The sequence below is a fragment of the Gymnoscopelus microlampas genome, assembly GCF_963454915.1.
Source record: "Gymnoscopelus microlampas genome assembly, chromosome: 14".
NCBI lineage: Eukaryota > Metazoa > Chordata > Actinopteri > Myctophiformes > Myctophidae > Gymnoscopelus > Gymnoscopelus microlampas.
The window spans coordinates 24,225,653-24,244,450 of NC_139951.1; the positions used below are offsets into that span (position 1 = coordinate 24,225,653).

The window sequence follows — 18,798 nt, forward strand, 5'->3', positions numbered from 1 at the left end:
CGGCCGGCAGACCACGGGGCTATGTCACTCTGACTCAGTCATAACCATAAACAAAGACAGGACCACAGGCACGTCACTCTGACTCAGACATAACCATAAACAAACCAAATACGCCCATATATAGTCATGTCACTATGACTCAGGTCTCAGGCATAACCATAAACAAACCAGATATGCCTACATATAGGCATATATGGAGGTCCGGTTGTCCAGAGCCACAGATCCGACCACTATTCCCATATATGGTCATGTGCATATATGGGACTGAACGACTTCAAACTCGGCGCGCGCATCGGCAAGGACTTGAGGGAGTGCGGTGTCATAACCATAGCCAAGTCGTTCGGATATGTGGTTGTCCAGAACCACCAATCCCACCAATATGAATATGCCCATATGGGCATGCCAATATACAGGGTTTGGTCATAAGGGATCTCCATATATGAGCACAAAAGGGACATAGACAGGCGGGTACACCGGCTACTCTGACAAAGCCTCCAACACTGACTCAGACATATTGGTCGGAAGGGTGGTGCAACGTAGGTGTGAGGGCCGTGTAGCAGCCCGAACCTCCAGTATAAATAAATAGCTGGGGTACCTAGCGTTGCACAGGTTATTGCGTAGGTGAAATAGACATAAAGTACATGGTGGCCAGTCTCTGACATCATTTATCTATGACGTCATTGCTCGTTGTCAGAGTACCTCGAATCCTAAGAAGCTATCAATCAATCATGCATCATAAACTTATGGAAAGGCCTGTTGGGCTGTGACTGTGCTTAATAACATGGAAATACAGCGTTCTGCCATTACACAGGCTCTTTGTGCAGGGGACATTTAAAATGCAAATTCTTGGCCCTTCGAACCCTTTTTGATTCACTACTCGATGTTAGCTGTGGGCTGTGTACACACAAAGGCTGTTCAGGGGTAATTGCCTTTCAAGCCAAATTGTCCTGGGCTTTTTCTGCATCGAGAAGCACCTGTAGAGGGATCAAAGCGTGTGTCAGGCCTGTTTCGAGGGGGTGTCCTTAGAGAGCCCACCGATTGACAAGTAATTGCCTCTCCTCAACTTTCTATAGCGTGTCGTGGAAAAGAAAAATTGGCGAAGGTTTCAGCCCGACCAGAGACCCATTGTATTGTATTCCATTATGAAATTAATGTTGGATATTTCCAAAAAGTTAAAAACATAATGTGAAATGTGGATCTCTGCATCTGCATCACACAAATGGCGATGTAACCAGCCAGTGACATCAGTAATCTATGACATCAGTCGTCTATGACATTCCTGTGACATACGACTCCAAATTTAGGCAAGGTTTCCCATTGACTTCCATAATAAAATGAAGTATTTAAGCAATTAAGTATAAACATACGGTTGTGAGATTAGCTCCAGACAGACAGACAGACAGACAGACAGACACACAGACACACACACACACACACACACACACACACACACACACACACACACACACACACACACACACACACACACACACACACACACACACACACACACACACACACACACACACACACACACCCTCCACGCCGTAAAAAGTAAAACAGAGCATTTAAATAGTTAAGACAATAAAGATCATCAAAATTATTTATAATAACAAAATACCCAGTGGTTTGAAAATAAATTAGTTTATTACAGGACTACCACTTTAGTGAATTTGTGCAAATATTTGAATAACTTTAAATATCACTGTCAATAATGCAGACTTAATTACATACAATACACATCATAAAAGGTTGATAGTACTTCCTCATATACTGTAGGTCTATTTTCTGCTGTTTAACAATACTAAGTAGGCCTACTTTTTATTTTCTTCATAATGCTTAAAGTCCATCATTCTGTGCTGAAGACTGACATATAGGCCTACGGTATTTGACAGCAACAATAGAATATATGAAAAAACACCAATGTAAGCTATGGCTATGCGATGATGACAGGCTAATTATTTGGTACTAGAAATGAGGTTCCTCTATAAATAGCGGTGAAGGTAAGGGAGGTTTGCTGAAGCCTTTAAAGTTGACCAATATCCACTTATTACAAAACCAAGAGTGCCTGCTTTCCAAAAACATCAACATCACTTTTCCCCTCATCTTCACAGGGTCACATCACAACACGTACACAATGGAAAGCAATCACATAGTATTGAATAATGCTTCACGTATCTCTCGGTCAACCATAGAACCTATAGGTCATTACTGGGCTTGCCCTGCTTTAATAAGGTTAGTTTGTAGTTCACCAAGTCAATTGGCTGACTATTAAAGCGTGAACCTCAAAGCAGAAGGCTGTATTTACAAAGCATTGTTCAAAGACCTGAGGCGCCTGCTGTCCTGGGTGATATCAAAGAAACCCACACACATCACAATGATAAAAGAGGCAGGAAAGGGGTATATTTTCTGACCAATAGTCCACCGGGCATCTAATAAACATGGAATTGAATTACGCTTGTGAATGGTCAATATTTAAGACAGGCTGAATGTTATATACTGTAGCCTCTGTGCGTACTATTTGCTAAGGGGAATCTCTGAAACACTCACACATATTATTGTGAGAAAAACTTGAGCAGCAGGCAACTGGTTGAACAAAACTGTATTTTTTTATGACTGAGTATAGTGTGATTTTGTTTGTCATAAAAGAGGTGATATTAAATTCAAAAAGTAAAAGTGAATGTTTACATGAGTAATGGTCATGATGGCATTGTAAAATTTGTGAGGCTCAATAACAAAAGTTGGCTTGAGTAAATCACTGTAGCTACTACATATCCTTTTACTCTGGATGAGTAATGTGGAAAACGTTCCAGGCTGCCTTCAGATCAAAAGAAAAAGCAGAGGGTCTCTAATAATTTGAGCATGTTTAAAGGGGGAGGGGACTAGCAGCATGGAGTATGGGGGTATACATGGACCTTGGATACAGTTTGATCAGGCAGTATGAGTAAGGACATTGCATTGCATCGCATCTATCGGTAAAGTTTCTTTTTTAATATATTCTTCTTGGTCCATACCACTGATAGAAAACTAGGCGCTTTACTAAAAGTAAACTAGAAGCCCTAAATGGATAACTGGAAGATACAGCTTGTAGTCGTCTTCTGTGCCTTGGTGCAAGCCTGTCAGGGACTGTCTTTCAATATAAATAAGGAGAAATGGCTTTCCAAAGACTGGCAGGTGAGTGTCAAAAATCTACTGTTAGCTTTCAAGGAATTATGTCGAAATGCTAGTCTTACAGATGTATTGTACTTTTTAAAGGATATTATGTCTGTTTATGTATTATTTAAAGCAATAACACTGCATGATTACTTGATAAATCTTTAAATCTGATATTCAAAATATCAATGAATAAATGAAATGATTTATTGACACACTTTTTCTATGACTTTAAATAATATATATATATCAAATGGAATAATATTGATATTAAGGATCATAGATAAATGACATTTTTGTTCCCTACAGGATGACTCACTGGAGGCGAGACTGGATAGCTGGACGGCTAATGGAAAGCGATCTAAAGTACCCCACTTTTATGGACTCATGGGCAAACGCTCAGGTAGTCACAAGCATTTTTTATAACTTACATGATATTTCTTGTTTAATGTTGAATATAGTACTGTACATACAGTCCAATAATTAGGCTTTCTGTATCACAGGTACAGGACAACCTATTCAAATGGGCAGACGAAGTAAGTGGAGTGTGATTGAAGCCAGAATGGTCTAAAATATCCCATATTCAGTTGTTCACGGTTCTAAAATTAATTTTCTGTAATTGCTATTATATTAAAAAAGTTGCAATTGTGTCAGGCTAATAAAAGTATGAGTTAGTGTATGGTGAATTATTGACTATGCTTTCTGCACCTTTAGGAAATAAAGGAGAGGTGTTTGTGGGCCTGATGGGGAGAAGCATTACTAGCGGTGGTAAGAACAAATAAAACCAAGATAAATCTCAAGGCAACTTTATTAATAGTAAAAAAAAAAAGAGAAGAAAAATAATAAAGCACCACTACACATTAACAACTATCATTACAGCCAAGTTAAAACCGTCCTATTAAAATGTTGATAAAACGTTTTGTTTATTGCAGAGTCTTTAACCAGAATAATTCCAGTTGCAACCAGCAGTGCACTTGATGTATCACAGGAATCAGATAAGCAAGGTATCTTTGTAGATAGAAAAACCTGAGGCTGTTTTATTCCTTTGTGCAATTTGTCAGAGTAATAGTTAGGACACATCAATGACATCCCAAAAAAACTCTAAAATATCAGAATGATTTTATGAATATTTTTCTTGTTCTTCTTTATTTGGCAGATTCACAACAAGAGGAATGGGCCCAACTCAGTTATTACTGAATCTTGACCAGGAATTATACATTTACATGATCTTAAAACATCTTTATGCCAACCAAAAAGAGCCACTGCAATACATAAAAAATATCACTCCTCAGAGAACATTCTGTTCGGTCCGGATTCAAAGGTCATGCTGATGATATTGTATAGCCCAAACGAAATAAACCAACTTCAAAATGCACTTTTGAATAAAAAGCTGCTGCAAATGCTGCCATGTATTTTTTTTTGTCTGTGTGACTGGGAAAAGCAAAACATTCATGTCATCTGCCATATTGGATAAAAAAAAGAAAGTCAGCAAGTAGAAAGACATTCAAAGCTAACAAGAGATGGGAAAGGTCAATTCAATTAAAATTCTCTCCAACCTTCATTGTTTGACAATATTTCAGTCAGGAACACTTTGAATTGTGACTCATGGCGCTTAAAACATAAATATGCGTACAAATATGAAATAACAAATAAAAAACTTTGTAACATGTAATGAGAGGGCTACTGGGATATTTCCGGACTTAAAGACGGAAACGGAGAACACTGATACTTATTGATAGACTGGTAGGTTCATAGGCTACTTGTGGCTGGTGGGGTAGAGTTCATTCAGCAGCCTGCCTGTGGTTTGGAACCTATGTCCCTTTGGGTGGGGTCCATTTTAGTGAGCTGGGGTCGATGGTTTTGTTGTTATTGCCTCGCTTAGTCTCCTTTGCCTTCCACTCATCAATCAGGTCCTATAATGAAAATAACCACGGTGAAGGTTACTTTGTTAATTTATGAGACACTGAATGACATCAGTTTAATTACCCTTGTGCTCTGCATATTCTTACCCTGTATTATTTCATGGTTTAAAAAAAGGTGTGGAAAACTTTGATGATGGAGAGGGCCACTAAATTGCATAATGCATACCTGCACTCTCACCAGTAGAATACTGTAAACCCCATCACTCAAATAGCGCATAATGGTAACACATGTAGTAATGAAGGGATATTAAAAGGTAGGGCAAGTGATCTCTTTTGGTTAAAACAAAAAGGAAAAAAAGGTTAAAGCACTGAATAATAATATTCTGAATAAGTAATCATTGCTATCGAGTGTTTGAGAGACAGGGGTCTCCCTGTCTCTCCAACCCTTTGATAAACCGAAAATACATTTGCAGGTGGGTTGCCAATTTCAACTAATCAGGAGAGATAACCCATTTATCAGCTTCAATTTATAGTGTTTCAGTTCCAATTTTGTCTGCTCATTTCTTTGTGTCATCAATTCCAATTTCACTTGTTTATCCTGTGAGAGTTTGCTCTCCTGGTTGGATAAAATTGGTATCCCCAATTGATATTTTTGTTCTGTTTAATAAAGAGCTGGAGAGACGGGGAGACTTATGTTACTGAACAAACACGCATAGCAGTGGCATTTTGTGGTTCCACAGATATAAACCCCATTAATGTTTCCCATAGAGATTTCCGAAAAGATCTATTTTAATTATTTTAAGCCTGGAACCAAGCCATCCAAGCTCCTGGTGAATCATGACCTTAAAACATTTGATTCTGTGTCACGGCACTTGCATGTTTGGAATTGGAACAGCTGAAATCAATAATATATCAGTATTTGGATGTTGACCAGGTTTAAAAATGTTTTAGACCTCTACCGTAATGACTACGCCCCAGTAATCCAACCGACTAGTGGTTCTCACCACATGGGAATTCAAAGACCTCGTTGTTGTCCTTCTAGCCATCTAATCAGGGACTGTCTGTGCTCTTTAGGGCACACCTCCTATAATCCTATAACAATAGCTAACGTATCTGTCTGTCTGCATCGGCACTTTTTGGGTTCCAACATTACCGGTGTTCCCTTTTAAACTCTCAGGAAACACGGCTCTCTGCCGACCCTGGGGACCCAGAGGTATACAGGTGTTTTCATTCTATTTAAAAGAGAGGAGTTGGTTTCTTTTCAAATCAAAAAGGTTTTGAATCGTGACTATGAGCTGGACGACCTCCTCTCTTTTAAACGGTTATAAATCTCCCGTGGTCAGCACCTCTTCACTACTCGTGTGTTCACCTGTTCCAGTATTTGCCTGACAATTGTGGTTTTCATTCTAACCATCAATCGGGGGACTAACTTACACCTGGGATGCTGGGTGAGTGCAAGGGTCCTAAGCCGTATACACAACAGGTAGTTCCGACCAAGCAATCTGATTGGTTGAAATAGCTATCTAGCCGTGCTTCAAACCAGCATGATAGCACGGGCCTAATCACATTAATAAATCACTCCAGTCACTGCAGTCCGCACCTGATTAGACCATATATGGCACAGCTGTGCTGTGACGTCACGCTGTACCACGGTAGGAAAACAAACAGACAGTAGCCTGACCCACCGCCGCCACCGGAGAACAAACAGCTATGCAAAATGGACTATGTTGTTAATTTTGGTGGACTTACGGTTGATCAATGGTTAGAAGAAGAGGATGAGAAAGAGAACGCGAAACCAAATGAGTACCAAACGCGTCGCCATCGCGACGCGTTGTCAGCTTGTAGATCAGTTATTTTGGCCACGTGACACAGTCGTACAACGGAGCATATAGCCTACTGGAATCAGCTGTGTTGATGAGACGGTGCCTCAGAGCACTGCTACAGGTACTATTTAATGTCTCAGTCAAATAAACTCTTCTCTTTACAGGGAAACGGATAATAGCGAAACATTTTTATTATGAATTGCCCCACAATATGAATACATTTGGATGTGTTTTGTTGGTAACTGTTGTATAATCGCAATATTACACTCGAGGGTGTGCTTTACCTACATTATTGGCACTTCAGTGATGCTTGCGGAACTCGGCTCCGCCTCGTTCCAGACCGCATCACTGGCGTGCCAATAATGACGGTAAAGCACACCCTCTCGTGTAATATTGCTTAATTGAGACATGTTAACATAGATCAACTTATTAGTATCTTACCTGTCTCTTCAATACAAGGTGCTTTCCCTTCCAGTACTTGAGCATTTGAAGAGACTGCAGGGTGCTGACGATGTCCACTGGATTGACCGCGGTTTCCTGACTTATTTCTGTATACACCATGCAAATATTACAATAGTGAATCATTCTGGCATATGACTGACACTGGGCGAACAGAATGAGCAACTCTATATATTAAACAGTTGACGATTCAATGTAAAATCCTTCTACATAGGCATTTTGGTCCGAGGTGCGAAGAGAATGCCTTATTTTATATATAATTATGTGTATTATACATTTATTATGTATATACTTGGACATAGATGTATGAATTCATACATGGAAACGATTATGACTATTATGCGAAACAAATGCGATTTAAAATACTTGCGATTAAGCGAATATGCAATAATTGTGCCATGCCTTATTAGCTCTACACAGTGTTGCTTCTCACAAACCTTTGATGGAGATCTCCTTGCCCTGGAAATTATACATGTATCTGAGCAGCACTTCCTTCCAGTAGCTACGGTAGCTGATGAGGCCCAAGTCAGACAGAGGCCTCTCTGGAGAGCCAACCTTCTCCTCAACTTTGGACAGCAGATAGCCTAAACACAGCAGGGAAAGAACAGTCAAAAGAGGATCAGTTAAAGGGGGATAGTGTTCAACTTAATTAGTGTCGTCTACACAGAGCTAAACAACAAGCACACCTTGAGTACTGACTGGAAAAATCAACTGAAATAGAATACTGCCACACACGCTAATTCCGATTGCAAAGTTAACTTAGATAAAAATAAGGTTTGCTGCTGATATGTTGACATCACATGATGACTTTTTCAGCGTCTAATATAAAAGTAATTTTATATTACACGCTGAAGAAGGCGTCATGTGATGTCAAAACTTTAGTTCCAAATGGAACAGAAGCCTGACAGTAAGAGTGACAATAATTTGGTCTTATTATTATTATACACATTTATATTGTAGTTGAGCACCACCCAACCTATCTTTTTTTTGTTTGATGTAGCATGAAGGTACAAATGAACTCTTATAGGTTATAAATAAACTTTGCATGGGAGCCTAGAGGATGTCAAAGTATTCAGTAAACCAGAAAGCATGCAACTCTTTCCTGTAACCAGAAAACAGATAACCTAGATTGTTCTTGTCAAGGACAAGAAAAAACTAATATTGCATGCCAAACTATCCCTCTTGGGAGATGGAGCCGCGGTCCAAACAACAGTTCAGTAAGCCTTCAGTGAGATGCGGCTATTTTCCTACAATGACAGCATCTGTAAAAAAATAACCAAGGACATGTTTTTACTTACTGAAGTCGATGAGCATCTTGCCATAGCCCTGCCTCATGTACTGTGGCATGGTCAAGATACAGGACACGTTATAGTTGAGGAAAGAGTTCTTCTCCTGGACACGGGGGAAATAGGATACATTAGTTGTTTTTTCCAATAAAACTATATTTCACAATGGAAAAATAATGATTTAATACATTTGTATCGATAGTTTATTGCTGTATCTCATACAATATTTTTTATAAAAAAGTTACTATAGTTCTTGTTACCTATGTGCTAAACCTCATCATAGTGCCCTGACAGAAACAAATTATGTAACACATAATACTGACAGTAGGTAAAAAATGAAACGAACAACAAAAAGCAAACAAAAAGTTCTGTCTTTACCTTGGAGAAGTAGCCCACTAGATGACAGCCAGTATTATCTGCCTCCGTCATGACATAGAAGAGGAAAGGTTCCACGTCATAATACAGTGTCTTGTGGTCCAGGAAGAGCTTGGCAAGCAGACAGAGGTTTTGGCAGTATATCTGGGGACAAAGCATAATTTAGACATTGGCCTCTAGTTTGAGGGTGATAAACTAGTGCCATGTTTTCACAGGGCTCCACTTACACACAAACAGAAATTGCATCCCTCTTCACCTTTATTAGGAAAACCAGATAAACTGGATAGGGAAAATAAAAATGTGTTCTTGTCCTTTTTCAAAAGGCCCAGCTTTTTAGTCTGTCAGTAACAGCTGTTCCAATTCCACTGCTGTCGACCTTGCGAACCATTAGTAACATTACTGCCCTCAAAATAGAAGGCATTGTTTTTTTGATTACGGTATTTACTTTTCATGAAATAAACTTCAATCCATACTGTACATCACAGTCAGAATTATAATGCTTAGACAATATCACAATGTTCCAATGAGATCACATAAGAACAGTGGTGTTAGAACAGCGACTAGAGCAGGACAGAAGAGGATCATTTTGATTCCATACAGGTCTCACTCTCAACAAGGTCTACCTGTCCTGAACACCAACACATTGTGTTTGAGACCAGAATGAATCTAGCCATGGACAATTTAGACAAGACACAATATCATCACATCATACCAACCTTATTCTTTTTACCGTCGACCTCAAACACAGATATGGCTCCCTTTCTGTAGACCTCATCTCCAGGTGGATGTTTCCATACACACTTGGCCTGGAAACACATTAATACAGCCAAAATGAAAATGCAATAGATTATATAAACAAATGCATTAAATATACATGATATAAACAACAAATGTTTCACAGACATAAAAACAACTATAAAACAGGATCGGATAATATTAGCAGCAACAGGTATTGGATTTTGGACAGAATTTATTTTATTCTTTTAGCTAATAAAGTTTATTCTTTATGTTTCCCCCCATGTAAAGCGACTGACCCTTATAATGCTATATACATCTTAAGTATTATTATTGGGATTTTGTATGGCTGGATATGAGGACCAAATACAACATGAAGGAATTAATGCTCTTAATGATCGTGCAAAACTGTCCGTGTATATACCCTTGAAATGTCAGCTGTGAATGGTGAGTTGGTGACCCTAGCTCTTACCATATGTCTCCTGAGGATGGTCTGGCTCTTCATGTACTTGAGGCAGAACTCACAGACGTAGAGGCGGCCCAGGCGTGCATACTCCTCAGGGTAGGGAGAGTGGTACCAGGTGTCCAGCTCGTAGCGGCCAAACAGAATGGTCTTGATCATGTTACTGCCCTCTGTGATCTGTCCCTGGATACGCAGCTTCTCCTGTTGAAGGGTTAACGTGGGGTAGAAGAAGTTTTACTCCTGGAATATGTCTGTGCTTTTCAAACACAAGCATTACAAGTCCCCTGAACAAATGGGCATTGTCCCCCCCACACTTTTTTTTCATTTAGAGTAGCCAATTATTTTTTACCCCTTTTATCACCCCAACAGCCAACTATGTTTATATAAACACTCGGCCAAGTCGGATGCACCACGGTGGATTCAAACTGCTAGCTTAGCAACTCTGCTCACTTTCAGAAAATGACAAAGAAGGCTTATGGTGCAAAAAATGATTCATGAACACAGAAAGCAGCTGAAAAAGTGTAACAAAACACTGCTAATCAAAAACGACATTTTGGTAAAACACTATCAGCTGTTTGATCTACATCAGCATCAACAGGGGCCACACATTCATCCATTGACAGAGTCATTCATAAGACAGAGTGCTCCACAAGTGTATACAATTGTCCAGGGTGGAAATAGTAGCCAGCCAGGGACCTAAAATCGTAATAACCACTCGCTTTAGTCTAGATTTTTTTTTTTTTTTACAAAAGGTATTGTAGACAGAGATATTGATAAATAACACTCTATTACCAGGTCCTCAGAAGCTCGGGCCTGGGCTTTCCTGAAGAGCTCCAGGTCATATTCACTGGTGATGTTCTCTAACAGAGGCTCTCTGGTGTTGCCGTGTGTCTGGCGGTGCTCCTGAGGACCACACAGAAACAGGCAGAGATTGAGTTACAGTACATGCCCACTGGGAAACCCCTCTTCACAGTGCTAGAGAGTTATCCCACCCATCATTGTTTTCAAAGGAAAGGACACACAGTTGTGCGTTCTCAACAGCAATAGGAGGTTAGCGTGTGTTCACACACAAAACAAAAGGAGTGTTGATGTACATGTACCGTGTGCTTCTCCTTCTGCTCCTTTTGCAGTCCAGAGTTTCTCCCCTTCCGCATCTCAGTAACCTGCTCTTTGCATCTGCTCTGCTTTGATGTGGGGGTCTGAGAGACGTGATACAAACACATCGATCATTGACATTCATATAATGAAACACGTTCACGACACTCCTTATCAGCAAGTTAATTGGTATACCTTTGGTATTTAGCAGACACTGTTATCCAGGACAACATACTCTAAGTGCAACAGAATAAGTTTCGATAACAACATACCAACTTCGCCGCAGACTGAAAACCCACCTCTTCAGGAAACACTACCCTTCCTCTTCGCCTTGCCTGCTTGTTGTTAACTAGTTGTACGAACTCTTGTTTTATTATTGTATTGTTTTATTGGATCTTGTTTAGTCGATACACTTATTTGTTTTAGCTCTTGCTCACTTGATTTTGCTATTTGCCTCATCTGTTTAAGAAAGTAGGTAGCTGATATATTGCACTTTTACCTTAGCGCTAGGTATACTCTTAGTTGCTTCTTTTAGCAGAAAATGCACTTAGGTGGTGGTGATTAGTAGTTTCGTTCCCTACCTATGTTGAATGCACTTATTGTAAGTCGCTTTGGATAAAAGCGTCTGCTAAATGACTGTAATGTAACATCATCCACATCACGAGCATTCAACAATGAGAAGAACAAGAGTCTGACCATAGTAACCAGACAACATTAGTTAAAGGGGTACTATCACACTCTTTATGTAATTTCATTACATTATTGATAGTTATCATAGTCGATAGAAACATGTCCATACGGTCTATGGTCGACATTACATCAACCTCACTCATATTTTCTTTTGTCAAGATCGCTAATAAGAACAATATCACAGCCACTGATGGTACCAGCATAAAACCAGGATTTTTTACATTCTTGGATTTGACCTCAATGACAGCACTGGAGTAACCTTTTCAGCTCAACTTTGACAGGGTTTCAGAGACATACAGAACACTTCTAATGGAATTTTAGCCCTAATAATATGTAGATGATGTAAAATTCAAGTTGGTGGAAATCACTTTAAGATGAGAATACCTGGTGCCGGGTGGCGTGGCGTGTGTTGCCCTCATCCTGTCCCTTCATGTCCTCTTCCTGTTTCTCACGGCTGACAGCTTTCACCTGAGGATGAATATCAATAAAAAGATAATAATTTATGCATGCAAAAAAAGAAATCTGTACCATAGAAATAAATGTATAGAACAGACATTTAATTTACAGCTACGCTATGCTAAATGTGTTAAATACAGAGAAGAATTAATCAATCTTCATGATGCATTTGTTCAATATGAAGATGCATTCAGAATCAATTTCATTGTCACATCAAGGTTTACAAGTGTAAAGATGAAAGAAGTGGGTGAAATTCTATTTTGTGCAAGCTCCATCATTCTTGTTGTTTTCAGTAAGAGGACAGAAAAAGAAAAAGAGGACAGGTAGAGACATAAGGTGCATAAGGTTTGACACAAAAGGTGGTGGCACTTCAGTTAAGTTCGGTAGGTCCACATAGCAGCAGGTATGTGCATCAGGTGCGAGAGTATAAGCGCATTGTCAGATTCAACCACATAGTCCACAAGGGCTGTAACATCACAGGTAAAATCCACATGATAGATCCACAAGGAAAAGTAAAGTCCATGGCCTGCCTGTTGACAGGCTCACATAGAGCGGAAACTTCCACAGGTAAAATTCACATGGTACATCCACAAGGAAAAGTCAAGTCCAAGGCCAGCCTGAAGACAGGCGGTGGTCAGGCCTTGTTCAGCAGTCTGACGGTAGCCGGGTGGAAGCTGTTCAGAAACCTGGTGGCCCTTGATACTGTGGTAGGCCTCCTTGCCTGGCAGAGGTCATAGGGGTGTGAACAGTTTGTGGCTGGGGTGGTGCCTGTCCTTGTCCTTCCTTGATGATGCGCTGAGCTTTGACTACACAGGTTGGTTGTGGTATTTACTGTAACAAGTGGCATCGGATGCTCCAAGAAAATTCAGTGACTGAACACATAAGTAGGGTACTTATTATCAGGCCGGCGGACAGCCATGCCAGAGGCATAATGCTTTTGAGTCGTCTGTCCGTCCCAACGTTGTGAACGTGAATCTTAGGAGATCCTGAGGGAACTTCCACTTGGACTCAAGGATGAAGTCAGTGGACAGACTCATAGACAAACAGCAACTGGCTAATCTGGACTAAGCAGTGCTACAGACTATATTTTTATCTACCACCACCATCCAATGTTATTGAGGCATTCTCCACTGTGACGTCTCTGAGGAAGCGTTTACTACTGCTTGGACTATCATGGGGGCACAATCTGTCCATGGCATGCATGACAAAGGACTTGTCAGCCCCTAAGTAATAATAGAACTGAGGCCAATTTTGGCCACAGCATGGGTGACACACTTAAATGCATTATTTGTTACCATTCCAATTCATGAACATAACAAAGAGGTTTCAGATTCACCTTGCATTCGTCAGCAGAGAGGTTGTGGTAAAGAGGGCATCCGGATACAGCAAAATGACGTTCATGTTTCCCTGTGAGGTGACCTGGAACGAAAACAAGAAACAAATGCAGATCAACATCACCAAGCTTAGAACAGGGCGATTAACATCAATAACATTCACTTCATCCAAATGGTGGCAGTCCTGTTGAGTGGTTGAACCAAGAGTGGCACTTGATTTTTACCAAGGGAGTTACACCCCGGCGTGGGGCATTTCATGTTGAAGTTGTAGGTCTCATGGCAGCGGCGGCGCTTAGGGCGATGGGAGAGGTCCTTGTCCGAGTCCCTGCTGGCTGCGTCTTTGGCCTGGCTCTCATCATGAGAGGCATTGGGGCTGGAGATGTCCAGCTCAGACTCTGAGGAAGGGGCATTCCCTGTGGGCGTCAACGGTGGAGACTCGTCATGGTCCCCAGCTCGTTTCAAATCTGGGGTATCTGAAAGGAGAGTGGAGAAAACACAATTAAACCCTCTATTCTTAGTAAAAATGGATCGGAAGGGAATGGAAGTGCTGTATTTAGACAGAATCCTGAAACAGATTCCAAAATCCTTCACCAAAAATAGAAAATCTACAAGCTCACGGCGCATGGCAACGCAACATGTTGTGAGCTTGTAGATCTGCTATTTTTGGCAAATGTGCCCCCCGGAGTAGGGATGCTGGGGTTCAAGTGGTTAAGCGGATGGTAACATCTGACAGATAAATGGGCTAACCCTGAGAGCTTTGGCTAAGGCGTGTGGATGCTCTGGTGAGGCGCTGTCTCTTGGACATCATGGTCCCATCGCTTTCTGAACTGTTGGTCTGCTCCCTCTCAGCAGAGGAGTCAGAGTCCTCGGTCCCATCTGAACCACTGCCAGCCACATGTCTCTGTCAGGGAGACAAATCACAAAACAAAGCATGACATTCCAATACGATCATTCAACAGCACATGAGGACATATTGAACGCAGCCATACAGCTGCTGTCTGTCTGTGCCACTGCAAGACATGTCAACAATGAATGACAACAGCATGCTAATTATGCTGAATTCCCTGCGGACGATTATGAGTGAGCAGTTAAGATGACAGATACAACTTATAACTTGTATTGTTTATGTTGGTAATTGTATTACAAATCTACCACTGTCGTTGTGACCAAACCCACAGCAGGCCAAATGTTAAGATAGCTCCTGTTAGCAGGCTAAGCGACTTAGCAACCCTTTATTAGTTAGCTGAGCATCTAAGCTAAGCTAACCTATGTTGGGTGCGACCTACATTTTTCTTACCTGTCGCCTACGGGGCATATTTTCCTCTACGAGAGTTAGTTTTTATATCCCTGATTTTGCGAACAATATACGTTCCCAAACGGTGTGACAGCGGCTGAAAAGAGAGTGTGTCAAGGCTCGATTTTGATCTTCAAAAGTTTGTATCTACAGAGCATAGGATACAGGGCTCTCGCGCCACAGCTTCCACACACAACATTGCTTTTCCGGTCTGACTTCCACAGTATCACCACTAGGGGGCGACCTGAGTCTTCCTGTCCTACAGAGACACATAGTGGCTGTTTGCTATTACTGTACTGTTGGAGAAAAATACATGCACTTATGTCATGTGCATCCAGTCAACATTCGACAATTAAGGTCTAATTTTTTTTTTTTTTTTACAATTGCTACAAATTACTACAAAACCAGTATATTCAATCATTTTTGGCATAATCAAGAAGTTGAAGGATACATTTAGGTCGGATAATCATGTACTTTACATATTTTATTTTTTAACAATTTTGGACAAAATAGCCAATTTTACACTCTTCTTGTATTTAGTTGTTATAATTTATGTTTCTATATTTTAGCCTTGTTCATTTGTTGAAATCCAACTACCTTCCAGGTTCATGGTTTTGTCTGGGTCTTTAGGTACATAAGCTTAAAGAGTAAATTACTTTTGCTCGGACATCCTTGGCAATCCAGCCTGGTTCCAAACATTAATTAATGCAATTATGTAGGCCTAAGTAAAACCATAAATGGAATAAATAATGAAAGGAAAAGTTGCCTCTAATATTCACACAAAACAATGTGGGGCTCATCCAGCATCAACCTGTGAGAATGCCATCTGTTGATGTTGCTGTTTGTCTGTTTGTGTTTGTTGACCTGAGCCCCTTTAACACCTTCCCCCAACCCTCCTCCACCCCCTCCCATCCAAATGGGGGTGGTCCTGGAAACCAGCAGATTCCTCAGCTTTCCCGAGAGTTCCACAGCCAACCCCCAAAGGGTCGAGGGCGGGGTTGAGGCCCGGGAGTCATGTCCCCCAAGCAGCTGAGTGGTACAACTGGTCTAAAAATAGTGCCAGAGAGATACCAGGCGGTTTGTACCACCTCTCTGTTCTCAGTTCAAGCACTCTCAGCAAAGAGGGAATACCATACAAAAAGCTTATACCTTCTGAATTGTCCACAGAACGAAATGGCTAGTTCTGTACAATCAATCAAAAAAAACAAGCCTCCTTTGATTGCCAGGCCAGAGGAGAGGTAAGTGTTGTGAGTTTGTTTGTCACTATGTAATGTTAAATCTTGGTTTGGCGTCTCTGTGTCAAGAGACACCATGTGCCTCTAATGTGAGTAAATCCTCATGAGTAAGCAGACTATAGTCTCTCTTGAATACGGTCATAGAGTGCTCTTGAATAAACTTTCATAATTGTCATCATCATCATTGACCTAATACTTGAGCTTGAGTAGGCTATACCAATAATAATAACGTGTTTTTGTTTCCTAATAGCCAACCAGCAAAGTTTATATGGTTTGACAGGAAAAAGTATGTCACTGTCAACGTCTTGGTGCAGAGACCAAAGAATGTCCTGCTTGATATCCAGAAGGAAAAAATTACTCTATGGTGAGTCAAGAATGATTGTTTCTCTCCCTTTCTCTTTCTCACTCAAATCTATTGTAGCCTATCCTCTGTGTGTATTGCAATCTCTGTGTGTAATAATATTATTGTGTCCTCTGTGTGTAATAATCTGTTGTATCTTCTGTGTACCCACAATAGTTGCAAAAATGATGATGATGATGTCATCTACAACGAGTTGAACCTCTATGGCAAACTCATGATCGGGGTAAGCATCCACTTTTTTGTATTATTCACTTAAACCCCGGGATCCATATTCTGAGGGAAAACATTCGCAGAAAATAGCAGATAAACAAGCGTTGTGAGCTTGTCAATCTGCTATTTTTAGCAAATGTCAATGTCGAGCGAAAACAGAAAAGACACTATACTAGCATAGAGCCCTGAGGGACTCCCCTCAACCATATGGGGTTTAGTGGTTATGTGATCCTAAAGCAAAGGTTTAGGTCAGGTGACATATCTGCTTATTATACAAACATTGTATCAAAATATGAATATAATAAAGAATATTAATGAAAAATGTAAAAGGTAGCTATATTTCCAGCTAATCCTCCTCTTGCTCAAAAGGATTGCAGTACGAGGGTGTATGATCGTAGCATCCGTATGTTGCTGAGGAAGCACACGCCTAATGTCGGATGGCCTCGACTCCAGAAAGATGAGGCCAGGGTATGTGCTTTGAAAAATCAACAAGACATACAGTAAAACTTGCTTTGAAATATATTCATTTGCTATATGTGTTGTCCTGTAGTCCTGTACTTGTACTGTCACTGCCACTGACAGTACAAGTACAGGACTACAGGACAACTGTCAGTGTTTGCCGATCTACAAGCTCACAATGCGATGAGTTGTGAGCTTTTAGATTGGTTCTTTTTTTGTTCTTTTTTTGCTATTTGTCACATCTTATGGTGACTTATATAGGGCTTCATTGGTTAACACATTCATCACGTGGTCTTTCTCCATGTTTCTCTGCAGCCCAGTTGGATCGCTACGGACTATGACAATTGGAGAGACTGGACAAATGAGGATGATGATGGAGAGGAAGAGTGCAAAAACTATCTGGAAGTGAGTTGAGCTTAAGGGCTTATCTGTAAGATCAGCTGGATCTCAATATACTATAGCTACAGTAAATCACAGTTGATCTCAAAGTACTGTTCGTAGCTATCTCAGTTGGATCTCAATGCACTGTAGCTGTAGCTCACTTGATCTCAATGTACTGTAGCTATATCTCAGTTGATCTCAATCCATTGTATCTCAGTTTATCTCAATGTGCTGTAGCTATATAATATCTGACTTGATCTCAGTGGGCTGTAGCTATAGTATATCTCAGTTAATCTCATTGTACTGTATCTCAGTTGATCTCAATGTGCTGTTTCTCTCACATTTTGTGTGGAAGTGGAAGTAAAACAGCAAAATACTCATTGTAAAAAAAGTATGAAAGTGTGTATACAGTGTATAAAGGTTTGGTCTTCCTTTTCAGATGATAGCTGACATGGGCAACAAAAACGTGGGACCAAAACCTTCTATGGATGATTTCAGTGATGTAAGTGTAGTAATCTACAATATCACCCCTCCCACCACAGGACTCCAGCCTTATCATTGTTTATTTCCTTATAGTTAATAATAATAATAATACATTTATAGTTTCTGAAAGAAATACTTGACATAGTAACTGTAATAATATTACCCAATTTGTAAAATGAATGATATACTCATGATAGTAATATTATTACATTATTCATACTTATGTTATGCTTTACCCCCAACACAAATTATATTTTCCAATATTATCCTAACATGAAATAATGAACTGTGATCACCTTCTTCTTCTCCCTCAGTCTGACTGATGGTTGTTTCCCATGGTTGTTTCTGGATCTGCACGTGGCTGGATCTGGATCTTTGTTGGCTGCCATGAGAAGTGCACTGATAATGTCTCACCTAGATCATGTGCTAAACTTTGTACATTTGTGTTCACTTTTGTGCCGACTTTTAAGTTTGTTGGCTTGTCCAAAAATTCTGCTTTTACATATATGTGACATTTTGTATGACATACATTATTGCTTTGTGCATGCTGCGTAGAGTTGAAATAAAATGATTTTAAACAACTTCTGTGTGAGAGAAAATGTATTGGTTTTGGTGAAATACAGTCAGTTAGGCAAACCTAGAGG

The 18,798-nt window shown here is 40.2% G+C and overlaps 3 protein-coding genes across 4 annotated transcripts; 2 read left to right on the forward strand and 1 right to left on the reverse strand.

The window, feature by feature from the left end:
• Positions 1-2,824: 2,824 nt before the first annotated feature.
• LOC311060563 (uncharacterized protein) lies at positions 2,825-4,183 on the forward strand (the record flags this gene model as incomplete). Its single annotated transcript, XM_084078795.1, has 5 exons — positions 2,825-3,174; positions 3,463-3,556; positions 3,657-3,689; positions 3,868-3,921; positions 4,086-4,183. Exons 1-5 carry the CDS (start codon positions 3,064-3,066, stop codon positions 4,181-4,183), a joined length of 390 nt encoding a protein of 129 aa, XP_083934921.1. The 5' UTR covers positions 2,825-3,063.
• On the reverse strand, positions 3,944-15,207 carry kat7b (K(lysine) acetyltransferase 7b). Of its 2 annotated transcripts, none has more exons than XM_084078793.1 (14): positions 15,029-15,207; positions 14,479-14,632; positions 13,956-14,204; positions 13,734-13,816; positions 12,326-12,409; positions 11,257-11,355; positions 10,949-11,059; positions 10,166-10,357; positions 9,675-9,764; positions 8,962-9,102; positions 8,596-8,689; positions 7,735-7,881; positions 7,280-7,386; positions 3,944-5,066 (listed from the first exon to the last, which is right to left on the reverse strand). In XM_084078793.1, the coding sequence occupies exons 1-14, from the start codon at positions 15,044-15,046 to the stop codon at positions 4,965-4,967; spliced, it is 1,671 nt and encodes a 556-aa protein (XP_083934919.1). In that variant the 5' UTR covers positions 15,047-15,207; the 3' UTR covers positions 3,944-4,964. The 2 variants fall into 2 exon arrangements, with proteins under 2 accessions (XP_083934919.1, XP_083934920.1); XM_084078794.1 differs by having other exon boundaries at positions 15,018-15,207.
• A 923-nt stretch (positions 15,208-16,130) lies between these two features.
• On the forward strand, positions 16,131-18,724 carry ptges3l (prostaglandin E synthase 3 like). The gene is made up of 7 exons (XM_084077799.1): positions 16,131-16,263; positions 16,511-16,624; positions 16,778-16,844; positions 17,201-17,299; positions 17,606-17,695; positions 18,111-18,173; positions 18,469-18,724. Exons 1-7 carry the CDS (start codon positions 16,199-16,201, stop codon positions 18,475-18,477), a joined length of 507 nt encoding a protein of 168 aa, XP_083933925.1. The 5' UTR covers positions 16,131-16,198; the 3' UTR covers positions 18,478-18,724.
• The last annotated feature ends 74 nt before the right edge of the window (positions 18,725-18,798 follow it).